Genomic DNA, 27,561 nt, shown 5'->3' with positions numbered 1-27,561 from the left:
TTCCTGAACAGTGTTCCTGGAAGGAGCTCAAGGGATTCAGTGGATTAGCTCTTCATCCCTGAGGTACCATCCAGCTATCATACATAACTCTTAGAATCCCCAGGGTACTTTGCAAGATGAAATGTTATTTGGAACCCCTAGGAGTTGCTGTACGTACCATATTTTAGAGCCTTTACTAAAGGAAGTGAAAAAAGATTCCTATAAATTCTCATGGCTTTCCTCAAGTTTAAAGTGTCTGAATTTTTCCAGACATTCCACTCATTTCTGAATTCTGGGATCCACACTGGCTTAAAGAAGAATAATTTGATATCAATAAAGCCTGTGGGTTGTGTTTTTCATGGCCTAGACAGCTCAGGAGTGATTTATCTTACCCTCATCTGACACTAAGAATTTCTAACATCTCATCTGACAGTCTATAAGCAGACAATGCCCCTCTTCTACCTCTTAAACTTGACAGGTGGAGCATGTCCCAGGCACTGCCCTCAGTGCACCATCAAACACTGGTTGGATACGGGACACCTTTGGAGCATTTGAACAGCAGTCTTCTTCAGCAGGCATCTCACTGCCAACCACAGGGAGGTGGAGTGCAAGCATCAATGACTAATGAGACATTTTAACTGGGTTCAACCCCATCAAGCTTCCCTTGGTCTCCACCTGTCAGTTCTGACACCTGACCTATTCCATTATGTTCAGGGTTCTAAGACTCTCCAAGGCTGCCAAACTGCTTCCTTCTATACAGACAGCCCACTGTGGCCTTGAATCAATAATGTACATGCGGTAGTTCCTAGTGTTAGTTAGAATGCAAGTTCAACCAAAAGATATTAAATACCCCCCCCCCAAAGCACTGTGTGATAAAGTTTGGGAAATGCCACAGTAAGCAACTTTAAGGAACCAATATACTACACTCGTTAAGAAAATGTGCGGAGAAACCAGACACCTAGGTGTGATCCCAGTTCCATCATTTTATTACCTGGGTGACCCTCAACAAAACAAACCAACAATCTCTCATCCATGAAGTAATAATAGTACTATTTTTATCATTTTGTAAGAATTCAAGGATGCATTTGAAGTGCTTAATATAGTGCCTAGTACCTTATTGCATGATTTTAAAGAGCCCTGAATATGCTACTATCATGATTCTCCAAGCAAGAGAGGGAGTGTGTCCTTTTTCCCAAGTTTATGTAATCTCATACGTCTGGTTTTACAAGACTATCTTGTAGGCCGGTGGTCCTTGGAACATATTTGGGAGAAGTCCCACACCAGTCAGTAATGTGTGCCCTGAGTCAGGCTGAAACTACAATCTCAACATGTCTAACTCAGCAACACTAATTATTCACATGAAGCAATACCGCAGTTAAGAGGTGAAAAATGATATTTAGGGGCACCCGGGTAGCTCAGTCAATTAAGCATCTGACTTCAGCTCAGGTCATGATCTCACAGTTTGTGAGTTCAAACCCTACATCGAGCTCTGTTCTGAGAGCTCGGAGCCTGGAGCCTACTTCAGATTCTGTGTCTCCTTCTCTCTCTGCCCTTCCCACACCTCTGCACATGTACACACTCACTCGCTCTATTTCTCGCTCTCAAAAAAAAAAAAAAAAAAAAACAGGAAGGAAAGGAAAGGAAAGGAGGAAGGAAGGAAGGAAGGAAGGAAGAAAGAAAGAAAGAAAGAAAGAAAGAAAGAAAGAAAGAAAGGCAGACAGACGTGATTATTTAAAGATAACACAGTGGGTCAAAATCCTTAAAGACCCTCCTGGGCCTTATTTCAAATGCTCACGCTTGGCTTTGTATTCTGGCTCTACTTCTTCTATTTGCAAGATTCTGGACAAATTACTCAACCTCCCTGAACAGCAGTTTCCTAATCTCAAAAGGTGAAAAATAATCATCTTGGTGGTGATGGGGATAAATGAGATACTGAAGGTCAAACAAGTGGCACACTGTCGGTATCCATTTCACTAGGTCTCAAGACAAGTGGAAATTCAGTCTAAAGGTAATCACCAGTAAGGGTAATCAGAGGGTAATAGTTGCTAGCCCAAGATTTTCTAAGACAGAAGTCAAAAAGCACCAAAGGACTTCCTGTGCGCTTTTTAAAAGAAGGAATACCGGAAACCTCTACAAGGCGTTCTTACCTCTTGTTGTGTTACCTTGATTCTAAGACACTGAATACACAAGATCCAGAGAGAGACTATCCCATCTTCCCAAAGCAGAGAGCCAAGTACCCAGAGTCAAATCAGGAGGAGACAAACGGCCCAGCAATGGTAATTTTCACCATCCCATTTAAACTCCTCACGCAGATCTGTTTTTACAAAGACAATTCTGCTAAAACTCCACTGAGGACTACGCAGCCCAGCTTTTCAAGGGCTGTTACTGCATGATCATTTGTTGGCCTATTCCCAGTTGGTCACTAACACTTCCCAAAGATTCCACGATTTCAGGAACCAAACATGGTCTTCCAAACTCAAAGTTACTCCTCAAGTCAGCCAGAAACTCCTCATCAGACTAGAAGTTTCCAAATCGGACTTCAGACAACGTGGTGACCATGGCCACAGGAACATGAAATGTCTTTGGGGCGATTTGTAGAAAACAATCTAAGGCAGCTTCACACATAAATCCTGCTTGGAAGGTGTAATACTGTGTGGAACCCATGGAGCTCCCCGCCAGTTCCAGCTCCTTGCTCTTGTAGTTCTTTCTTCCTTTCTCAATTTGAAGAGCACCTATTACAAACCACGAGTCCTCAACTGCCCACCTCCTTTCATTAGCAACAAAGATGCCAGCACGGTAAAGGCATCCTTGCACAGCCACCTATGACCTCTAGCTTGGAAGCCACCATCTCCCCTCAGGAGGTCACTCTCCCATGTTTGGAAACCCTCACCAGCACCGCAACCCCTACAGAGGGGGCAGCTGCATCTCCATGGCTGCAAGGGCCAGGCAGGCATCTCACAGGCCTCAAGTGAACTAAAAATCACTTTGGGATTTGTGTCTTTTTTTAGGGGTTTATTTTTGAGAGAGAAAAAGAGACAGACAGACAGACACAATAGAATGAGCAGGGGAGGGGCAGAGAGGGAGGCAGAGGATCCAAAGCAGGCTCCACGATGACAGCACAGAGCCTGACGTGGGGCTCCAGCTCACAAACCATGAGATCATGACCGGAGCCCAAGTCAGATACTTAACCAACTGAGCCACCCAAGCGCCCTCTAGTTGTTTTCTTCAAACAAGCGGTCCCTTTCTTTTAATTAAAACATGAGTACAAGAACTTTTTTTTTCTTAAGTCTACATTTAAAAAAAAAAAAACAAAAAAACAAAAAAACAGCTACCAACACATGGTCTCGCAGTCACATGGAAACAATCAGGACAGCCAGGGACTGGCAATCTGAAGAACATATGGTCTTCCATGTTTTTCCATGAGAAGCTAGAAAGCTGGATTTTTAGGCCAAATGACCCAATTTTTAAGAGTCAGCCATTAATTCAGAATTTTTAAAAAATTTTTAGTGGAAGAATGTCATAGGGGTCATTATGATGTGAGGCAAATGAAGTCCTTGTGCAAGTCAATTACAGGCCTGCCATTTTGACCTTTATCCTCAAGTCTGTGCTCATCAACAAATCCTGCAAGGCTACCCTTCAACGGGAGCTTGCCAAGGTCACTGCTGTGGCTCCGTGCAGTTTCTGTCCTAGGGTGTGCACACCAGCACAACGATCTCCTCAGCGTGTTGCTCCCACATACCGTATACTCCCCCCATTTCTGGGTCACAACTGTCTTCTTGGGAGGAGACCCTTCACCTGTCAGGACAGGCTATTACTGGCTGGAATAAGTTTGTTCGGGTCATCTCCAGATGACCTGACAATTGTGCAGGTGGTAAACTGCCAATTCAGTCCTACCAAGCTATGATTATTGGCAACCAATTCAGTCAGTGAAGGGGGTGGATCTAAACAAACAGCACTAGCGGAGTTCATTTATTCAAAGAATTATGTGATTGCAGTTTCAAATTATGAAGTCATTTTGATTTCTAAGGAACAGTTCTCATGGATGGGTAAGTTTTCTTGGCATATGTTTGGTGGTCAGTAAGTGATTTGGGACCTGAAATTATATGGCCTATATAAATATCACACCTGGTCATTTATGAAGCACTCATATACGGAAATTGTCAAGGCAGCTATTACTGTTAGCATCTCCTCAACTAGAACACCTCACTTTCCTCACCCTCAATTTACAAAGCTCCATACACACCATCAGTCTATCCCTTGAGCACAGCAGGCTGGATCTTGATGCAGGACCACTGTACTTCCAGTCTCTTCTACCTAGGACACTCCTCTGATTTACTCATCATCGGCCCTTTCCTGGATTCAGTTTAAGTGTCTGATCCTCACGGAACCTTCTTTGGCAGTCTCCCTTCTCCACTGACCTGTCACTCATCCCTTGTCTGTTCTAGCTTCCTCCTTGACATTTGTCATTAGGTTTAATTTTGCCCACATTTATCTGACTTGCCCCGCTAAACGCAAGCTTCCTGAAGACAAGTCACTTGCATATCGTCTTCACCACTGCAGAGTCCAATGCTCCTGCCCACAGATTATTGTGTAACACGGCTAAGTAATTGATGAATAATGAATTCCCATGTAACAGGTAAGTAAGCTGAGGTACAGGGAGGGGCCTGACCAAGAGCTCTTGGGTATTCATGGTCAGAACAGAGACTTGAGCTCATGTCTTCTAACTGTAGGCCCAGCAACCATGCCATGGCATCACCCACATCAATGGATTCACAGTCTGGAGTGCCTTCCACCCAGAACTCAGCAAGTCACAGGATTAAATCTTTCATCTGTGAAGAGGCTTATCTGTCCATATTTCTCTCCACAGAACCAAATGAATGACTACATATTACCCAGACATGCAAGTGTTTTACAACTACTAATTCCAAGGAAAGTCAAAGACAATAGTTCCAATTCTCTAGAATTCCAATGAACTTAAGTGATTTTATGCATAAATATTAATGAAATTGTGACTTTTTTACTAAAAAAAGTAAAGGTTAATGGCTTCATTTGCTGTTTTTCCATTTCTCAGACACCAGGCAATCCAAAATCTAATATGCATACATACAAGCATGAGCAATTTGCCCAAAACATTATACTCTATTGCTATGATACTTCCACTCTTCAATTAAGGTCAAAAGTCATCTGAACAGCTTCATTTCTTCCGTCAAAGACTTAAATTTCACTTAATTAGTGTGTTCCTGAAAAACCTATTTCCCTGACGTGAGATCCTTCCACTCATTTTCATTTCGGTCTGAAAATTACTACTTGCTAACGCATACTACAGCCTTGAAACTGTCCCTGGAAGCAGTGTCTCCACTCTGCTGGGTGTAAAGGTAAAAAGGATAAAAACCCAGATTCCAGGTGTCTTGTCTCCTAGCATTTGGAAGAATCTCTAGATTAGCATTTTCATTTTAGCTGTTTCCTCCAAAGAGCCACCTCCATCTAAAAGCAAGTGATCCCATTTATCAGAGACTATTTCCCATGCTTTATTACCCTTTTTAGCTTTTCTAGGATTTAAGCTTATTTATTTATCGAGCGAGCGAGAGCGAGCAAGAGCGCTGGTAGGGGATGAGCAGAGAGAGAGGGAGAGAGAATTCCAAGCAGGCTCTGCACTTCCAGCACAGAGCCCAACCTGGGGCTTAATCCCACAAACCGTGAGATCATGACCTAAGCCAAAACGTGAGTCGGAAGCTTAAATGGCAGAACAACCCAGGTACCCTGCTTTTCTAGATTTTTAACCTTTTCAACTGAAAACTAGAACAAATTCAAGGAACTATGCCATGAGACATGAACACAGGGATAAAACAAGACCTGCACCCTCCTTCCCTTCCTGCTTAGGACAAAGAATTCCCTATAGCCTGAGCTAGAACCCTTGGTATCACCCTTGACCCCTCCCTGTCTGGCCCCCAACATCCCACATTGAACAACAACCAGTTCACTCTACCTATTATCTCTGAATCCACTTCCCTCTATCTGCAACACCATTATCTGACCTAGTCTAGAATCCTTCCTCTTGGTTAAAACCTAGGCTCTTCACAGCTGCAGCCACCTCCTACTGGCCCTCTGGCTCCAGTCTTGTCCTCTCCAGCTGCCTCCACCAAGCAGCCAGTGTGATTCTCCAGAAACAAATCATGCCCACCTACACTTAAATCCCTTCCATGGCTCCCAGTTGCTCCAAGAAGAAACACCAAACCCTTTTAACTGCCTAAAAGCCATTCATCATCTGGCTTCTTGCCTGACTCTCCAGGTTCCCTTCTTTCCATACCTTGCTCCTTCTGCCCTACCTATGCTCTCCCCACCCTCCATTAACACAGCATTTCCTTCAGTTCTTTGAAGGCACCGTGATCTCCCCCATCTCTTGCCCCTTCACTCATGCCCCATCCAGAACCCTCTCCCTCCCTCTCGTCTTCTAGATGGATTTCTACTTATTTTGCCTGTGCCTCTCAGTGGGCAATAGAAGGTACCTCACACACTGATCCCTGAGTCCTCTCGTCAGAGGACTAACTATACATTTTGGGGTTTGACTATCTTCATCACTGTGTGCCTCACAATTGTAGCCCAGCATGTAGCACCACACAACAGTATTTGCAGAGTTTCCATTAACATTTCCTGGATGTTGAAAAGGGAGCTTACAGTCTAACCCAAGCATAGTCCTAAATCCAAGGCCTCTCCATTGTGTTTGGAATGTGGAGACTTGTCAGTAATACTTCCAAAGCAGCATGGCTAGATCTTCCTTAGGGCAAAATTCCAATGTGAAGGTTGTTCCCTACCTTCCCAATGCAAGCCACATAACAACTGAAAACAGCTACTTCTTAAATATACCTTTACACTGGATTCTCCTCGAGGAAAGAGTTAAACTTTCAAGTTTACATAAAAAGTTCAATTACTGGAAATGTACTTTCAATTGTCCCAGGCCAAAGTCCTCTTGGGCTGGCTTCACCAAACCATGTAACACTCTTTTAGACGGTCCTCCCCCCACCTCCTATCCTCCGTTCTGCCAATTCAATTATCTGAGAGTACAAAATAACTTAAATATTAGCTGAAATCATTCCTAAATTAAGAAGGCAAACCCACTCAGAAATTATAGAATGCATTCCAGGAGAACAACCCATTACTCTGGAGTATAACAACCTCCTGAGGTGAAAACCTAAGCCCTATTTCAAATGGTCCGGAAGTCCCAATACCTACCTTTTTTCCTTCTGAAGTGTTTGGGGGAAGAACTAGCAGATATGAAAAGCAGCCATGAGGAGAGGAAGGAGAATGACACTTGTTTAGGGCCTTGATAGGAGACGTGGGGGGAACCATTAACTCCAGCACTCCTGTTGGCCTCTCGAGGACTCCATGGCATAGTAATGGATACCTTCACTTTACACGGAAGGATTCTGAGGCAAATTAATTCCTAAAGCTCACAGATCTGGTAATTGATAGAGCCAGGAGTTGAACCCAGGTCTATCCGGCATCAAAGTGGAAAGTTGTTTCCACCACAATAACTCCAGAAACTAAAGGGTATCTTTTGAAATATAAAGTTTCATTCGATTAGAAAGAAAGGCCCTCTTAGGAAACCAAAAATGTCCTCTTAATCTTCTCACAGAAGTGTTCCACAGAAAGCTTTTTCTCAGACCCCTTGCTTTCAGCTTCCTAATTATGCTCAGACTTAATTTTATCTGTAATTTAGGAATAAAATAGAAAAACAGAAGATTTACCATTTTATCTTATAGATTTGTGTACACTGGCAGAACGTTCAATTAGATTTAATCTATGTTAATTAAGCTTTCCATTTTAGCAAAGCTCTGTATTAACCCGCTTGAATCAGGAAAAATAAACTTTAAATCTGCAATGATATTAGAGTTCAGAAAGACAAATTCATCTTTGTTGCTCTTCCAATGTGCTCTATTGGTACTTTAAAAAAAATTCATGAAATTTGAAATACAGATTAGAATTAATAATGGAGTGCCCATTACTTGAAAGTATACTTCAACTGCTACCTGCAGGTACATTTTCAATCGTCCCTGTATTTAAGTTTTCCATTTCATTTCATCTGCTCACTTAAGATCTTCATGGGAACTCAACTGGCTCAGTTACCTAGGGAGTTTCCAAATATTGCTGTGCCAAGAAGTTCACTCCTGGTTTAAGGCATCAAAATCTCCCAGATGATCCACCTCTGACTGCTGGATCCCCATCGGGTGAGAGAGATGTCTGCCTTTGGCTAGAAAAGAATTCAGCACTGAAAGAACTCTTCTGCCATTAATTCAATAATGGCCTTGCCTTAGAGTAGCCAGAAGCCTAGTAGAAATTAGAAACCATGATTTCCAGAACAGTAAATGCAGTTTCTCTGGCCCCGGGCTTTGGAAAAGGCAATTGGATGATTACTTCCCATGGAGCACATGATGACTGAGGAGAGTGTTCAGATCCAGTATGCTGTTCCCCCATTGTGCTTCATTAGCAAAGGGAACTTTTGACTGAAAAAATTGAATGCTACCAGAAGGTTTGGGTGATAGACATCATTTTCCTTTAACCACCGAACTAAAAAAAATTAACTGTATGTTTATCTGCCCTCTCCTCAGCATCCTGCTTTCCCTCAGTATCAAAATTCCACTTCAATGCCACAATCCTCATGGCTTTTGGGCAGGTCCTGTTAGGTACCAAGAACTATGCTAGATGTTTTACAAAAATACCTCTAATCCTCACAAAAAATTCCAAGATATTATTCATTTGAGTCTCCAGGTATCAACACCTTTGCCCTTTTCACTGTCTTCTACAATATGTAGTCTATCCAAGGCAATATCTGTGCCTGGGAAAATATATTCCATGTGAACCTCTGAAACTGGTCATCAAATTTAAGCAACCCTAACCAGGGATGGAGAAAACAAATTGTTGATATACTCGGTGTTTATTAAGTACATACTATGTACATAAAAGTACTACATGTTTAAAAAAAAAAAAAAATACAACCCTGTGATACAATCTCTCACCTACACTACTTTGCTAATTTGGGCACAGACTAAACTGGAAACATCCCAAACAATCAAGACCAAGACTGCCTACTTATTCCAATACCCATGTTCTCTCATCTTTGGCACAATTCTAGACCAAATTTCCCAGTACTAGCCAATGAGATGTGGTACAGTTCATGCCTGACCTTTCCAGGCCTGACCCTTAAGCCCACCAAAGGAGAACAGGACAAAATTCTAATCATAGAAAGCTATTGGTCTACATCTCTCAGGTCATAGTTCAAGTGGCAAATAAGTACACAAGTGGCAAATTCAATAACACAACTGGGAAGTGTTACATATGAAGTTATATCTGTATGTATCGATACTCACACAAAGACTACCCATTCATTTAAATGTGCCACCAAAAACATATTTAATATGTACAAGTCACCAGAAAAAAATTCAGCGATCTCAAATCTATAAATGTTACAGCACTTTTTTTTTTTCTTCAATAAAACTAGAAGTCACATATTAAAAATTTCAAAGTGATTAAACACTTAAACATTCCATCTTGGGTCAAAGAGGAAGTCAAGCTGAAATTAAGAACTACAGAAAAATACAGAAAAGGAGAACTATAGCAACGTCAATGAGCTGCATTCATAATAATACTCACAAGAAAACATAAAGCCTTCAGTGATTTTACTAAATACTGAAAACATCCAAGCAGCTACTAAAAATACACAAAGTGATCAAAAAGGAGGCAAGAAGCAGAAATCAACGGATTTTAAAATGAAAAAGACTTAACCAATAAAAGAGCAGTTTCATTAGAAAGGCCAATAAATTACACAACCCCATGATAACCCTGTCCAAAAAGGAAATACAGGTATTTCCCATTACAAATATAAAAAGAATATGATGTCCAACTATTTGCCCCCCAAAGACACAGCTCGATGAAATGATTTTGACAAAATGTAAGTTGGCCAATAAGAGCTTAAAATTATCTAAAATACCATAAGAGAAATGGAAAATGAACATTTTAGTAGTGAAAGATTTCCCAGCCTCCACAAAAAACAAATATCAGCCCATATCCTTTTCAGGTCAATTCTACCAGAAACATTTATAGAAGTATTACCAATAAACTTAAAGTCCAGAGAGGAATTCGAAAAGCCTCAAACACATACAAATCTACTATCTCACTTATTAATGAGTTCCTAAGTGTGTAATGAATTTCCTGTCAAGTGTTCAAGACCATGCCTCTTTTCCAGTGCTTGAATACTAGTTACTATTATTAGTGTTACTATTGTTTTTAATATTGTTGCAAAAATCCCAAAGACAACATTAGTAGATGTATTTAAGGATTTTCCCCAGGAAGAGTTCAACATTATGGACTCTAATGTGATTCTGTTACTTTCATGTTTTTCTCCCTTTCATAATCTCAAAAGGTACACTGAAGAGGTATTTAATAAAATGTAACCACTATTCATTTTTTGGCCTTTCAGTGTATCGGAAATAAAGTTAAATTTCCTTCACACAGGACTACATATATATACATGCCTATATTCTTAGATGTAGGATGGATTGTTTAATATAAGGTCTGGTAGTTTCTGATCAGATTAGGTACATATTAAAGACAGGATTATCAGCAGGCTTCCTGTCTTTTGCAAGGACCTTTAATCTGTTTATTATTCATCACAATTATAGAGATTCAAGAAAATGGGACACAAATGGAATAGCTGATAAAAATACTGGAATTGGAGAGACATTTTCAAAATACAAAATTGTATCCTTCAATCAAAGAGGATCATCTTTAAAAAAAAAAAAAAAAACTAAAACTCAAATGCCTGGCACATAGTACACAATCAGCAAGTGTTGGCTTACAAGGGGGGGAAAAAAACAAAACCACTGCACATAGCTTAAAGTCAGGTAAAGATTCAATGCCAAAACTAGACAAAGGCATCAAAAGAAAACTATAGACCTGCAGCTCTTATGAATATTGATATAAGAATTCTCAACAATATACTCTTAAGTCCAGGAATATAGAAAAAGGATTATACAACATGACTAAGTGGGATTTATCCCAGAAATGCAAGCTTAGTGTCACATCCAAAATTCAATTAGTATAATACACCACATCAATAAGGAACAGAATAAAAGCATGATCATCTCCATAAATGCAGAAATAGCACTTGAAAAAATACCCTTTCAAGATGAAAAACAAAAACAAAACAGTAAAACAAAAAGGAAAAAAATTTTAAAAAACCACTCCACAAACTAGGAATGGAAAGGAACTTCAGCCTGGTTAACAGCATCTAATACACAGCTAACATCAAAAATGAAACATGGAAAAGCTTTCAAGACTATCTGTTCTTACCACTTCTATTCAACATTGTACTCCAAGTTCTAGACAAGCCAATTAGGCAAGAAAATAAGAGGCAGCCAGACAGATATAGTTTTACTTCTTTCTGTCCAATTTGCAGATGACAAGATCTTACATGTAATAATTAAGAGAAATCCACTAAAAACTAATCAAATTAGTGAGGTTAGCAAGCCTGCAGGATAGAAGTTCAACATGCAAACATCAAGTACATTTCTATAAAGTAGCCATGAGCCAAATGAGATTATGAAAATAATTCCTTTTATCGTATAATTTTTTATGCCATTATAATTCAAAAAATAAACAAAACCCATGCAAAACTTACACTCTGAAAGCACAAAACACTGTTCAAAAAATAGAGAAGACCTAAATAGAAGACAGTCCAGGTCTGGAGATAATTTATTATTACTAAAATGGCAATAATCCCTACATCAATTTATAGATTGAACATAATCCCCTTGAAAATCCAGCTCACATCTTTACAGACATTAAAAAGGCAGCATTATCTACAACAGCCAAACTATGGGAAGAGCCCATAACTGATGAATGGATACAGATGATGTGTTATATATACACAATGGAACATTACTCAGCCACAAAAAAGAATAAAATTTTGCCATTTGCACCAGTGTGGATGGAGCTAGAGTATTAAGCTAAGCAAAATAAGTCAGTCAGAGAAAGACTCTATGATTTCACTCACATGTAGAATTTAAAAAACAAATGAGCACGGGAAAGGAGGAGGGGAAGAGAAAGAGAGAGAGATAAAAGAAACAGACTCTTAACTTTTTTTTTTTTTTTTTTTAATTTTTTTTTCAACGTTTTTTATTTATTTTTGGGACAGAGAGAGACAGAGCATGAACGGGGGAGGGGCAGAGAGAGAGGGAGACACAGAATCGGAAACAGGCTCCAGGCTCCGAGCCATCAGCCCAGAGCCTGATGCGGGGCTCGAACTCACAGACCGCAAGATCGTGACCTGGCTGAAGTCGGACGCTTAACCGACTGCGCCACCCAGGCGCCCGACTCTTAACTTTAAAGAACGAACTGATGGTTACCAGAAGGGAGCGAGGGTATGGGTTAAAAGGTATGGGGATTAAGGAGGGCACTTGCGATGAGCACCAAGTGTTGCAGGTATTGAATCACTACATTGTACACCTGAAACTGTTAACAGGAATTTAAATAAAACTTAAAAAGAAAAAAAAGTTGGTCCTAAACTCATTTAGGAATTCAAAGACTGGAGCATCCAAAACAACCTTGAAAAACAAAGTTGGAGGGCTCACATTTCTTAATATCAAAACTTACTAGAAAGTTACAATCATCAAAATAGTACCAGCAGAAGGACACTTATCAATGGAATAGAATTCAGAGTCCAGAAATAAATCTCCCCATTTATAATCAATTGATATTTTATCTTTGATCTTTGACAAGGGAGCCAAGATAATTCACTGGGGAAAAAAAATACTCCATATATGGTGCTGGAACAACTGGTTATCCACTTGCAAAAAGATGAAGTTGGACTGCTACTTCATACCAGACAGACAAAAATAAGTTATAATCTATCCAAGGCATAAAGAGCTAACCTTACAAAATTTTTAAATAAATTCTAGAAGTCTCTTTTTTTAATATTTATTTTTGAGAGAGAGAGAGAGTGCACGCATGCGAGCAGCAGAGGGGCAAAGAGAAAGAGAGGGAGACACAGAATCTGAGCTGTTCGGACTCACCTGTCAGCACACAGCCCCATGCAGGGCTCGAACTCATGAACTGTGAGATCATGACCTGAGCCAAAGTTGGATGCTTAACCAACTGAGCCACACAGGCATCCCAATCCTAGAAGTTGTAATAGCCTCATTGAAGAATGGCTTCTCGGAACAAAAGCAACAGCAACAAAAACAACAATAACAAAAAAACAGATATACTGGACATCCAATTTAAAAACTTAAGGTTTCCAGGAAGTAAGACAATCCACAAAGTTGGAAAAATCTACGTCAGGTTTCTGAGAAAGGGACTTGGATCTCTGAGTATTACAAATGATAAGACAACCCAATTAAAACAGGCAAATGACCTTAATAGTTACTTCTGCAAAGAAGACATATAAGCAGCCAGTAAAACATGAAGACACTCAACATCATTTGCCATCAGGAAATAGAACTCAAAACCACAGTGAGGGGTCATATCACACCTATTAGGATGGCAACATCAAAGAGAAAGACAGTTAGCTAGTAAGGATATAAAAAAAAAAAGAACTGGGACTCTCTTACACTGCTGGTGGGAATGTGAAATGGTACAGGTACTTTGGAAAACAGATTGGCAATTTAGCAGTTAAACACAGATACCACTTGATCCAGCCATTCTACCTCTAGTTATACACCCAAGAGAATACAAACATATGTCCACAAAAAAACCCGTACAGATAATTTCACAGAATTATTATAATCACCAAAAACTGGAAAAAAATTCAATGTCCAATTGATAAATAAAACATGGTATATCCAAACAATGCAATATTCTACAATTCAAAAAAAATTAATACTGACACACACTATCACCATGAAAGAACCCTGAAAACATCCTAAATGAAAGCCAGTCACAAACACCATATGTTGTAGGATTCCATTTATATGAAATGGCCAAAATAGGCAAATCCACAGAGCTAGCAAATAGAGGAGTGTTTGCCTAAGGCTGGTTACTAATAGGGAGACTCATGAGTGACAGCTTAAAGGGTGAGATTTCTCTTGGAGGTAATAGAAATTTGTAAAAGATTGCATTGAATGCATAACTCTGAGTATACTAAAACAAACAAAAAAACAACAAAAAACTGAGACATAAAAATTTTTTAATTTATCTAGAAATCTAAGTGCCCATATCCCAATTGTTGCAAATATTTATTTAATTCATCTGGATCATGAATGATTCAATGCGGATCACGTGACTAAGAACTATAAAAAGAACCCAAGGAGTCTCGCTTTCCAGTCTGTCAGATCCCTGACAGATTCCAATTTATTTTTCCAATCTACCAGGTCCCTAAACCCCCTGCTATGAACCAAAAACCTCAAAATCTTGGTCATCATTTACACCTGGTCAGATATCCATGACAAATGTCTCCAAGACAATTTGCTCCTCTAGACACAGTTATCCTGGTAAACAATAAGAAACCTGAAAAATGATTGAAAATTCTCTATTACAGATGGGAGCATTGCTGGCTTCAAATTGCCTAATTCCTAAATATATACTATCGTATGTTCCTCTTCCATACCACAGATCTCCTTAACTGGATGAATATCTCTTTAAGGGTGGAAACTAGGTCTTCTTTATTACCCATAACCAGTATATTACAGATTCAGTCAATTCTTTTTTATGTTTGTTTATTTATTTGGGGGTGTGGGGAGAATGCGAGCAGGGGAGAGGCAAAGAGAGAATCCCAAGCTGGCTCCATGCTGTCAGCGCACAGCCCGATACAGGGGTCAATGACACAGGCCCCGATCTCACATACCATTCGATCATGCCCTGAGCCATAATCAAGAGCCAAATTCTTAACTGACTGAGACATCCAGGTGCCCCAATTCAGCCAATTGTTTTTTTTTTAATTATTATTTTTAATATTTATTTATTTTTGAGACACAGAAACAGAGTACAAGCAGGGGGCAGGTTGGGGAGTAGAGAGAGACAGAGAGTGAGACACAGAATCTGAGGCAGACTTCAGGCTCTGAGCTGTCAGCACAGAGCCCGATGCAGGGCTTGAACCCATGGACCATGAGATCATGATCTGAGCCAAAGTCGGATGCTTATCCAACTGAGCCACCCAGGCACGCCTCCAGTTCTTTATACTTTGCCTTGATTAGACCAAACATGGAAGAAGGCACCACAGAACTCCAAAGGGGAGGGGAATGTTCTATATCTGCATGTTTATTGTTTTTCAGTCAAGACCTGAGGTTTTCCTAGTACAATGAAAAATGATCAGATGATTCTCTATTCAATGATCCTCAGGTTCTATTAGAAACCTGCTAGGGAAGAGAAGGTGGCATCAGAGGACTCTGTGGCAACACAAGTTTTTGGATTTGGTGGTTTTTTTTAAACCTTTACTAAAGGAGTTCTGTTTTTTAAAAGATTTCAGGGGCACCTGGGTGGCTCAGTCGGTTGAGTGTCCGACTTCGGCTCAGGTCATGATCTCGCGGTCCGTGGGTTCGAGCCCCACATCGGGCTCTGTGCTGACAGCTCAGAGCCTGGAGCTTGTTTCAGATTCTGTGTCTCCCTCTCTCTGACCCTCCCCTGTTCATGCTCTGTCTCTCTCTGTCTCAAAAATAAATAAATGTTAAAAAATTTTTTTTAAGATTTCAAAAGAGGGGCAACCTGGGTGGCTCAGTCAGTTGAGCGTCCAACTTTGGCTCAGGTCATGATCTCACAGCTTGTGAGTTCAAGCCCCACATCAGGCTCTGTGCTGACAGCTCAGAGCCTGGAGCCTGCTTCGGATTCTGTGTCTCCCTCTCTCTCTGCCCCTAACCCACTCGCATTCTGTCTCCATCTCTCTCAAAAATAAATAAACATTAAAAAAAATTTTTTTTGAAAATTTCAAAAGAGAAAAACCCTGAAAGTAGCTTTAAATTTTTTGCTTAGACAAGAAGAAATGTGTATTTATTAAGAGCAGGCCACTTCATGTGCACAATCATCTTTCACCTTACAGCAACCTGCAAAGTAGATGACCACCTCCCTTTTTCTGACCAGGAAACTAAGCTGAGACATGAAACAGTGCAGAAGAGCCCGAACCTGCAGTCTCCATCACTCCAACTCTGAGGTCTGCTCTTTCTACAATGGTTGGCCATTCCACTTCCTTCTCACCTGTCTTTGGGAAGTTCCCTCCTCTGCTTTAATTGAGAATAAAGACTCTACATTCCACTCTCGGACACTTAGATGGCCCTCATACTGAGGCAGCCCTCACCCCCAACTCCACTACCTTGCCCCAATGGAACAAGCATGTCACCCTTTCATGTCTGTGAAGCCGACACTGGCTTGACGCCTCCACCTTTCAGTGACAAGAACCTACACTTCCTCCTAATCTACACCACACTTGGCCTCGAAGCCATACCTCCTCTCCAACACATGCTACCTCTCTTTCTCTGGGCTGACCCACAAACAGCCAATTTATTATTATGCTGACAACATCCCTTCAGAAGAAGAAACAGGGTCCATCACTTCCCTTTGAGGCTGAGATCGAACTCAATGATTGAAAAGAGAACTTTTGGTCCTCACCTCTGCTGAAGATGTACATGGAGACCCTCTGCTCCAGCAAAATTGGTCCATTCTCTGCACCTCTCCACCCTGCCCCCAAAAGTTCCATTTTCCTGCATTTCTCCTGTAGCTGCCCACACCGTTCTTCCTGTTTAATACATCCTTCTGTTTCCCTGACCTGCCAGAATTCTGGCCCTTCCCAGAGCCATCACTCTGTGTGATCTTCCTGAGCCACCGACCTAATGTATTAAAAGCCTTTATGCAGTTTTTGGCTCAGTTTTACTGCTACTAGATAGGTCAACCTAAATAGGTAAAGGAAGGTTTATCGGAACTCAGGTTCCCCAGAAGCAGACTCTGACACATGAATTTGGGAGCAAGTGATTTCAGCACTTCAAGGAAATGCTCCCAGGAGAAGGGGAAGGACAGAAGGAGCAGACATGGAAGCCTCAACCTACCTCCATTCCAGGTAGCACTTGAGGATTCAAACATCAGAACTGGTCTGGCCTTAAGGCCTTCAAAGCAAGGGAACAAGGCTTCTAACTCCTACACTCTGTCAATCATAGACTACAGGCTGCCTGGGGGATAAATGAACTCCCAGACACTTCTGTTCTCTGTGTAGTGGCTACAGAGGCCAACAGGCAGTGCTCTGAGGAAAGTTAGGTGCCAGCCTTCAGAAGCAAAGCCCATAAAAAGCAGGCAAAGGGCACAGAGAACCTACAAGAGATCTGAGGGGAGGGTACCTACAAAGGGTACCTTGTCTGCTGCAAGGTAGGTAGGGCCAGCTTCACAGCATGTGACCAGTGGGTTGCACAAGGTCCTGCACTCTGAAGGGCTCCACTGTGCCATCACCATCTGGAAATTCTTGGTAACTTTGCCTTTGACTTTGTGTTTTGTAAATCAAGTCCCAAGAGAGGATGGAACACTCAATGGGCTGGGACCTTCTGTTCCTGGGAAGCTCCACCTCCCACCTCCCTGGACAGGTTCTCAGTCACAGGCTTCACTGTTCCCTGGTATCCAAGCCCATGGGTACACGTAGGCTGTGGACTACTAAAGTTAGTATTAAAAACTAAAATTGGCCAGGAGGCTCAAATTCAAGATGGTGCCACAGGAAGATCCTGAATTCAATTCTTCCCACAGACATGCGGAGTCTACAGCTACTTATGCAACAATTTCTTCTGGAAAAAAACGAAGTCCATCCGAGCTCAGTGAGCAAATAAGGAAAAAAGCATCCAAATGGAAGCAGGTAGGAGAGGCTGGGACACAACCTCACTATAAACCCTACCCTTGGCATGGAGACCCACAATCAGGAGGGAACTCAAAACCCAGAGCTTCTACCGTAGGGGCTAAGGGTTTGAACTCCACATTGGGAAGCCTGGCTTTTGAGACCTGTACTTCTGAGACAAGCCCCCACACCCACAAGCCCCCAAAGCTGTTATGATCTGAGAAACTGCTCTTGAAGGGCTCCTGCACTCAGACTCATGAGGTCGGGGCCCAGCTCAGAGGCAGCTGATCTGCCTAGACTTTGAGGAAAAGCAGCTCATTCACATATATTGAAGCATTGCCCTGAGGGGCTGGCATCTAATTTAACACATCCAGGAGCCTGTGGGAATACTCTCCAGGACCACGACTAGGGGGTGCCATCTTCACGCTCCTCCTCTGCTGTGCTCCAGCCAGAAAGTGCCGCCTCACACCTCCCTCTGCCACATTCCTGAGCACCACCCTCTCCCAGAAGGAAGCTTTTACACTCATCTGGTGCCTGAGTTTTTTTGTGGCCGCTGCTCAGGGGACACTACTTGATCACCTGGTTCTAAAACCCACAGGAAGTTTGCATTCCCAGGTCCCAGGGGACTTAAACAATGGGAAAGAGGTCTGGGCAGACGGAAATATGCTGCCAAGTCTCTCTGTAAAAGAGGCCCATTTGTTTGCCCAGGTGCTTTGGCCTGGGGGCGGGCTTCTGGATTGGCACACTTTAGAGACCTATGGAGGAGGCCTTCAGAGAGTGGAGGCTGATGGACAGTCTTTGCCCTCTCCTTGGCTACAACTCACCTATCTCTCACAGGAAGCTTCTATACTTGTCTTAGATTATCATTACTTTAAACTCCTAAAATAGAATCCTCTTTCCTCAAACTTAAAACCCTTATATGGTTCCCACTATCTATAGAGACTTTAGTCCAAATTTTCAACATGGCCTCAAAGCTTTGAGATGATCTAGCTTCTACCTACCTCTATAGTACCACCCCTCACTCCTCAGCTTCCCCAACACACACAATGTGCCAATCACTGACCCCACCCCCTTTTTCCTTCCCAAAATCATAGCAACCAATTTCTGGAATGTTGTCTTCCCATCTCTTACTCCTTCTCCTTCAGCCTGTCCAATAGACACCTTTATTTATACAACCACAATCCTTTCTGAAGGCTTCCTTAGCTTACTATGACCCTTCAGAATTGACCCTAATACCTTTATTCCTTAAACACATACTGCTACAATACTTCATGACATCTGTCCATCTTCCCTACTAGCTTATGTGATCCTTAGAATAGAAATTGTGGATTATTTGCCTTAGTATTCCTATGTCCAGCACAGTTCCTGCATAGAGTAAACACACAATAATACTCATTGAAGGTTCTTAAATATGACTTTCTTAAAGACTTCAAGAGGACATAGAATGTGGTTTCATAGGAGCAAAGACTACCAGAAGACAGAAGATAGGCGAGAAAGACACTCATGAGTGGTCTTTGGAGAGTTAACAAGAAAACCTCTTTGCCAAAGGTAAGTTCTTAGTGCAAAGAAAATCTACCAATGTGTTCAACAGCAACAAGGCCTCAGCTAGGGGCATGCTCTCAAGGATACAACGCCCAAATTCCAAGGCATGTTGTATAGTCCATCAATTGTAAATACATTTGCAAAAGTACAGCTTACCTGTGTTCTAGCTCTCGAATGGAGAGGATCACTCCTGAAGTCGATGGCTTTTGCTGTACAGTGGCCAAAAAGGTGAATTCGCTCTTATTCCGGAACAGCTGGATTAACTTCTCACTCACATGAGGGGCTGCATGGATCTCTCTTTCTGTTTCTAGGAGTCAGAAAGGAAAAACAGAAACAGACAGGGACCAAGAGAACAAGGAGGAGAAGGAAGGAATACAGAAGAAGAAGAGGGAAAAAGAGAAGAAGAGAAAAGATGCAGTTAAAAATGTCCACAGGATCCACATCCTATCTATCATCCTCCCCCGCCCCCACCGCAACCCCACCACTCACCAATACTTTGTTTTCAGGTACCATCCACCATTTCATACAGCAGCATTCATTCAATGCAAAACCCAGAAATGCCACCTCTGTCACTGTACCCCCTTGTCACTTGGACAAGTTCACAATTGGTCAGCCAGTGATTTTCTGACAAATTTTGACAGGACACTGGGCAATGTGGCCTGCTACAAACAGATGAAGTTGCTGTTAAAAACAAAAACAAAAACAAAAACAGAAACAAAGGTGAGAGATAGGGGCGCGTAGGCCGCTCAGTAGATAAAGCGTCTGACTTCGGCTCAGGTCATGATCTCACAGTCCATGGGTTCGAGCCCCCCATCAGGCTTTGTGCTGACAGTTCAGAGCCTGGAGTCTGCTTCAGATTCTGTCTCTCTCTCTCTCTCTCTCTCTCTCTCTCTCTCTGCCCCTCCCCCGCTCATACTCACTCACTCTTCCTTGCTCGCTCTTTCTCTCCAAATAAATATTAAAAATTAAAAAAAAAAAAAGTGAGAGACAAATAAATGGATCCTAAATTCACAGAAGCCTGTGTTTAGGATCGAAATGCCACTCAGCAGCTTCCAATTTCACTTTTCCCAGGGGACTCCATTTCTTTTGCTCCACAATTTGTAGAGGGAAACCTGTCCTTGTTTTGTACCCAGCAGAGATTTACAAGTGTTAATAATGCCAGACATCTCCATTTTTGCTTGAAGAATACAAGGCATGTTCATGATCCATAAGCGTGCCTGGAATTTCTCTGTAAACATGGAGTGGCTGACCCTGCTCATGAAATATTAAAGTTGAGGTCAATTCAGCAGGCTTAGAGGTATGGGAATCCAGCTAATACTGCTCCTGGCCAGGAATTCTACAAATTCTGCATGATAAGACAATTCATCATTTCATACTCAGACTCTCCCTTATCACGATAAACTAGGCACTCTCATTATTTTACACTATACTTCCTCAAATCAGAAACTGGCCACCAACAGAACAGAATTAGAGCAAACTATTCAGAGACAACAAAGGGATACCAAAGGCATGTTTGGTGGCCTTTACTCATGCCCTGAACACATCCTCTTTGGGGGAACTCCTTGGTTACTTCTCCAAGAGTCTGAAAAAGAAAGATCTTCAAAAGCTGTGTTGCCCAAGCTACATCACAGACTATATGGACCTTGAAGACCCTCATCCTAAAAGCAGGGCTTCTGGGTGCCTGGATGGCTCAGTCAGTTAGGCATCTGGCTCCTCATTTCAGCTCAGGTCACGATCCCAGAGTTGTGGGATGAAGCCCCACATTGGGGGAGCTTGCTCAGCATGAAGCCCTTTTAAGATTCTCTCTCTCTGCCTCTGCCCCCTCCTTCTTTATAGCGCAAGCTCTATTATAATGTTAAAAAATAAAATAAAATAAAACGAGTGGCTTCCAACAGAAAAAAAATCCTCAAGTACCTGACCTTGGGCCTCAGTCTCCTCATCTACAAAATGGGGGAGATGGTGAACTAGGTCATTTCTCAGGGTCTCTCCATCCTGGTGTAATTCTACAAGTTGCTCTTTGAAGTTTGCAGCAAAGAACAGCACCATCTTCAAGCTGTAGAAGTCAGCTTTGCAAGGTGAGAAGCATGGTTGGTCCTCCAGAGTGGGGGCACCTAACCCAGGCATAGCACCCAAGATAAAACCTACCTGGACATTTGCTTTTCTACCCAAAGAAAGTCCTTCACTACTGTGCTGTCAAGTGGCAAGCTTTCAACTTTTGTCAAGGGTAGAGATAAGAGCCACTTAGGGAATGCTTCTATACCTTCTCCAAAATCCCAGCCGAAGACTTGAAAAGATAATATTCGCGATCTATTAAAACATATGAACTCATCACTTTGTAAACTAGAGATCATTAGCAAATGTTTGTTAACGTTTTTATTACTGCTGGGTAAAAATCCTAATAAATTCCACCTAGAATTTAGTGCAGGAAGAAAAAAACACATCTGAGATTAACTTACATCTTCCTTTTTCCCTTTTTGCTATTTCCTTCTTTATTCATCTATAAGGAATTAGCTGGTTGGCAGTGTTGGCCCAGAGAGCTCATTAGAGGATTCTAAAGCTTGAGTCCAGTGCAAAGTGAGCAACGTTCAAGCAGCATGATATTCATAACACTTTCCCCCAGCAGGCCTAGTGGCAAGTGTCCTCACCCGTCACTCCATTCTCTCAGACATCATCCCAGCACCAATGGCCAATGACACTGCAGTGTGTCTATGTGCCATCCCAACCTCTCCCTTAAGCTACAGATACATCTTCAATATCCTTAATATCTCCACATGAAGGTCTAATAAGCATTTCAGAATTTATATACCTATGACAGAGCTCTTGTTATTCGCCACCACCACCAACCCTCTATTTTCTCTTGGAGTTCCCAGTCTCAGCAAATGGGACCTCTCAGTTCAAGCCACAAAGACCAGAACTTGTCCCAGAGTCTTCCCTTTCTTCCACCCTTCAGATCCTACTCAAGAGCAAATCGTGAGGGCTCCCATGTCTGTAATCCGTCCACCTTCACCCAATTCCGCTCTGAAACTCTTACCCAAGCTGCCACCCTCTCTTAGTGGGGCACCTCCAACAGCTTCCTAACTGGTCTCCCTGCTTGTATTGCCTTCTCTTCTCCATTCTACACAGCAGCCCAAAGGCTCATCCTAGAGCTTAGATCAGCATCCTTTCAGGCTCTTGCTAAAAACCCTTCCATGGCTTCCCAGTCCTCCCAGGATAAAAATCCAGGCTTTTTAGCATGGCCTGCAAGGTCACACACCAATTGACTCTTGCCAAACTCCCCCACCCAATTCCATACTCTTCTTTCATACCCAAGCCCACTCCTGCCTCAGGGTCTTTGTGCTACTCTTCCCTTTTCCCCACAGAGCTCTTCCCCCCACCCTTCCCATGCCTGGCTCCTTTAGCTCATACTGCAATTTCAACCTCCTGGTCACTCCCTCCAAAGCAGGTTCTCCTTTGATATCGAACACACCTCTCTGGTTATTTTCTCCACACCACTTAATTATTATGATCCATTTTTCCCTTCTATTACTCATGATCCTTTTTACCATATTTTCTTTCCCCTCTAGACTAGAAGCTCCACAAGGACAGGCACAGTCATTCATTCGTTGTTGTATCCACAGTTCTCAGTGCCTGGCATGAAACAGGCATCCAATACAGACTTACTGGATTTATTTTCTATTTTATCTTTATCATTTCTATTATTATGTCAAGTAACCACAAATATTACAGTCAGAAACCAATAAGATACCCTTTGGAAAAGGAGAAGATAAATGGACACTTATCAAGTGTCAGTGGCTATCAAATTAAAGAAAATCACTTTCGGTGCCAATTCGACCCCTCCCATTTATAGGACATCCCATCTAACGGTCTAATCCAACTCAACCACACTGCTGCTCACCCAACCCTCCTACAGAACTGAGCATTTCCTCTGCCAGCTTCTCACTTCTTTTTGTAAATGACTGGCACACTGAAACAGAGATACCCCGTTAGCACTCATCAGAGTGAAATGTAAAAAAAATCATCTATTTTCAAACATTGAGACTTTATGTGCATTCTCATTTTCAGAAAAGCTCTCTCAAGTAAATGTTTACCATAATTCAGCTGCTAAAAGAACACCAGGACGTAATCTCACTTATTACAACATATAAGAACACTAAACCAGTTTTCAAGAGACTAAAGACTACCAAGTTTTATAGATAACTAGCTATGTGACCTTGGATAAGGCACTTTACCCCTCTGAGTCTCACACTCCCTATCTGAAAACTGAGATGACTAGAGATCAGGGAGTTCAAGTTCTTCCCAGGCCTCAACATTCCATTTCTATTCATGGAAATGAATAGTCACCTGGCAAAAGAGGGTACTGAAGGTGTTTTCTACACATGAAACAACTAGATTCTACAATTTCTCTCCTCTGCTGATTTTCCAAATCAACATAAATGTAAAGTTGTCAATTACTGGAACCAGTGATAGGTCACCTGCTTCACAGCAAATGGGTTTTTCCCCCCTAGGTTTAAAAAAGCAACCAATGAAAGCCAATTAAGGAGAATCTATACTGAATATTGTACTGGCATATGCAACCACTATAATGTGCTTGCTATATTATTTAAGAATATTCAATTCTGGGGCGCCTGGGTGGCTCAGTCGGTTGAGTGTCTGACTTCGGCTCAGGTCATGATCTCACGGTCTGTGAGTTCGAGCCCCGCGTTGGGCTCTGTGCTGACAGCTCAGAGCCCGGAGCCTGTTTCAGATTCTGTGTCTCCCTCTCTCTCTGACCCTCCCCCGTTCATGCTCTGTCTCTCTCTGTCTCAAAAATGAATAAAACGTTAAAAAATTTAAAAAAAAAAAAGAATATTCAATTCTTCTAGAGAGAACAAGAAAAACAAGTGGGATGAATAAAGCTCGTAGGGAGTGTTAAATATAGACAGCAAGTTAGATACCTGTGAAACGTGTTAATCGTCGATCAAATGAATGAAACATAGGTGTGTTGAACATAGATAAAAAGGATTGACTAAGCATGTTACCTATAAATAGAATGGGGTGGGAGAACCAAGTCATAACGTACATATCACACCACCTTCAGGATGACAGCTATGTCAACCTTAAATCGGATAGCCATCTGTGACACTCATCCCATTCCCATTCTGGCCCCACTTGTACTCTGCCTGAAAAAATGTTAAACCCATCACTCTCACCAGATTAACTGGTAACTAAAGCTGGGACCAGAAGTACTTGCCCTCTCCAAGACAGGATACACGTTAGCATCTGGCACCTCCCACTTACTGAAATTCACCTCCCACCACCACCACCACCCTTTATATAACCTCTATTCCTGTCCATGTAACCGCTGAATCAGCAAAGAAGCTGATGGGGCAAAGACTGAATACATGAACAATGCTAGACCCAGGAATCTGGTGGGGTGGCCCATCTTTCACCCAGCCTGTACCCTATACTCCTACTCCATTTCTTTCCCCTGCTTCCTCCTGGACATTTTGACTTTACTTAATAAGCTGCATGATTCAAGCATCTGAATTTGGTTGGTGAGGCGGTTTTGTGACCTCTAGGGAGCATACTTGGACTCTACCATTGCATCAGGGTAATCTCCCATACAAACCACCACTTACAGTGAACATTTTACACTTAAAAAAAAAAAAAAATGTCATTCCAAACATCCAGAAATTTTACACGATCTAGTTAAGAAGTGCTACATCAGCAGCAAGGGTTAAGTGCTTTTTCTTTCCTAGGATGAAATGGCTCTACCTAGTCATTTTTACAGGCTAAAAATGTTAATGTGATGATTAAGCATCAGTTAAAAAAAGAAGTACTGGGTGAAGGGAGGAGGTCAAAGAAATTATGGTATTCACACACTCTTGTCTGCCTGATACAGAAGCAACTTCATTTCCCTTTTGCTTGATGACAGGGTGAGGATTGTGAGCCAGTATAAATACGGCTCCTGCCTTTGAGGATAGCCGCAGAAGCAAGGTTGTCACCTGCGGACAACAGGTAGAGCAGGGCAATGCACAACGGAAGGAGGGGACCAGCAGAGGCTGGGAAGGGCATGGTGGAAGATAGATCTTTGAGCCAGAGTCCAAAAAGATCACTAAGCATTTACAAGGCAGGAGAAAGAGGGTACTCATTGCAGGATTGCTGTGCAGAAGTGAACACCCATGTGTTTTCCATTATCCTGGCATTTTTCTTTCTCTGCAAGTATCTCTCTCACTGAAAGTCCAGTAGCACAGCAGCTACTCAGCCTAATATCGGAGGAAACTCTCCACTGGTCAGCTAGTGGGGGGGGTGGGGGGGGAGGAGCAAGAACAGCAGCAGCCAGAAACATGACAGAACAAACACCCAGGCAGCCCACCTCAGCCTTGATGGATGGAAGATGTAGGTGACATCTTAGTAATGACAACATGTTTATACAGAGAACCTCACAATATGGCAGAATCCAGACAGAGATGCACCAAGTCCTTCTAGCCTGTGTCCCAGGTAAGCTCACGGTAAGATTGGCCCCAAAAAGGTAAAGCAACACTTACCAACTCGAAATGGCAGATGACTTTTCATTTCTGAGCACAGAGAAAGTTGGCCAATTCATAACTGCCAACTGTCCATGGGACAATTTGTGTGATTGGGGGCGGGGGACAGATGTTCCACAGTTAGGTTCTGCAGCCCTTCTTTAACAAAGTCTGAGGTGACTCACCCAAGCGGCTTTAAAGAAACTGAAATCACCAGCAGAAAGTAGTGGGGACGCTAGGAGACTCCCGGTTAATGTGTAAGGGATTTCTACCTCCACTGGCAAATTCACAATGACATCCCATTAAACCTCCATTAGCTCCAGAAGCCAGAATGATAAGTAAACATGTGTACAGCTCATTGTGGTACCAAGTGCTGGGCTGACTGCTTTGCACATATCACTTACAGTAGCCTTAGGAGTAGCCATTGTTACGTTTCCTCCTTTACACACGAGGAAACTAAAGCTTACAGAATTTAATTTTCTAAAAGACACTGGGCTAGGAAGCCATGGGGAGATTCCAACCCGGCAGTCTGGTTTCTCAAGCTACACTTATCACTCTGCTACATCTACTATTCACCAAGGTGCATGATCTCTATGCTTGATTTTCGCAGAAAAGGGACAAAGCATCATCATATACCCGATGGCTGACACTTTGTAGTCACTTGGGAAATATTTATGAGCAATCTATTTGCACAATCCCTGAACTAAGTATCAATATCCCCCCACCCATTTTTATAGGTGAAGAAATTGAGGCAAACAAGTTTGAAAGCTTTACAAAGCAAGTCAATGGGGAGAAAAATGGAGTCTTGCCCCAGCAGAGTCCTCCAAGAAACACCATGGCATTCGCCTGACACCCTTACCTACTTTTTCTTCCTCCTCTTTCCCTACCCCGACCCCTCCTCACTCTTCCACTCCAGCCACACAAGCTTACTTTCTCTTCTTCCCAGGGCCATGCTCCTCCACACTTAGCACATTCTCATTCTCCTTCTCCATTCTCTCTTCTTTTGTTTACCAGCTTAATTGCTAGTCCTTCAGGCCAGCTTTCTCTGACCACCTCAAGCCAGCTCAGGTTCCTATATTAGGTGTTCCTCATATTTATCAGAGCCATCAAGGTTTTGTGTGTGTAATCATTTATGGTGTATCATCATTTCATTAACAGCCTTCATGCCTACCAGACTATAAACCCCATGAGGAATGGTTTATCAATAAATACCCCACACTCTGTACAGTGCCCGGCACATGGTAGAGCTTCAAATGTTTGTTGCCTTAATAATCTATCTTGAATCTCAAGTCGGGAACACAGTGTAACAAAGGAGGCTCACCAAAGACACTCAACTGTAACCCCAACCTGTTGAGAAAGAGCACATGAAAAAACGAGCTGCCTAAAGAATAATAAAGCTAGCTGAGCATCCCCAACTCTATTGGGGGACTCACCCTAAGGAATCCTGTGACATGTTTTTCATAATTACTGTGTGGCTCCATTGAAAGAGATTCTGGTGCCTCCATAATTTTACTTATTAGATAGGCATGGTAAGGCAGCTAAAGCTCTTCTTATAAACATTTAATTTTTTTTTAACGTTTATTTTTTTATTTTTGAGACAGAGAGAGACAGAGCATGAACGGGGGAGGGGCAGAGAGAGAGGGAGACACAGAATCGGAAGCAGGCTCCAGGCTCTGAGCCATCAGCCCAGAGCCCGACGCGGGGCTCGAACTCATGGACGGTGAGATCGTGACCTGAGCTGAA

At 42.1% G+C, this 27,561-nt stretch overlaps 1 protein-coding gene across 3 annotated transcripts in view; it reads right to left on the bottom strand.

Annotated features, from left to right (window-relative positions):
* NELL1 (neural EGFL like 1) overlaps window positions 1–27,561 on the bottom strand; it is an 876,810-nt gene that overhangs the window by 772,549 nt on the left and 76,700 nt on the right. For all 3 annotated transcript variants that reach the window (XM_042906351.1, XM_042906353.1, XM_042906352.1), the window contains exon 3: window positions 19,469–19,619. In XM_042906351.1, coding sequence (XP_042762285.1) covers window positions 19,469–19,619 — 151 coding nt within the window. The remainder of the gene's footprint in view (window positions 1–19,468; window positions 19,620–27,561) is intronic.

Source organism: Panthera leo, chromosome D1 (genome assembly GCF_018350215.1).
Source record: "Panthera leo isolate Ple1 chromosome D1, P.leo_Ple1_pat1.1, whole genome shotgun sequence".
Lineage (NCBI taxonomy): Eukaryota > Metazoa > Chordata > Mammalia > Carnivora > Felidae > Panthera > Panthera leo.
This window is presented reverse-complemented; position numbering and strand designations above follow the sequence as displayed.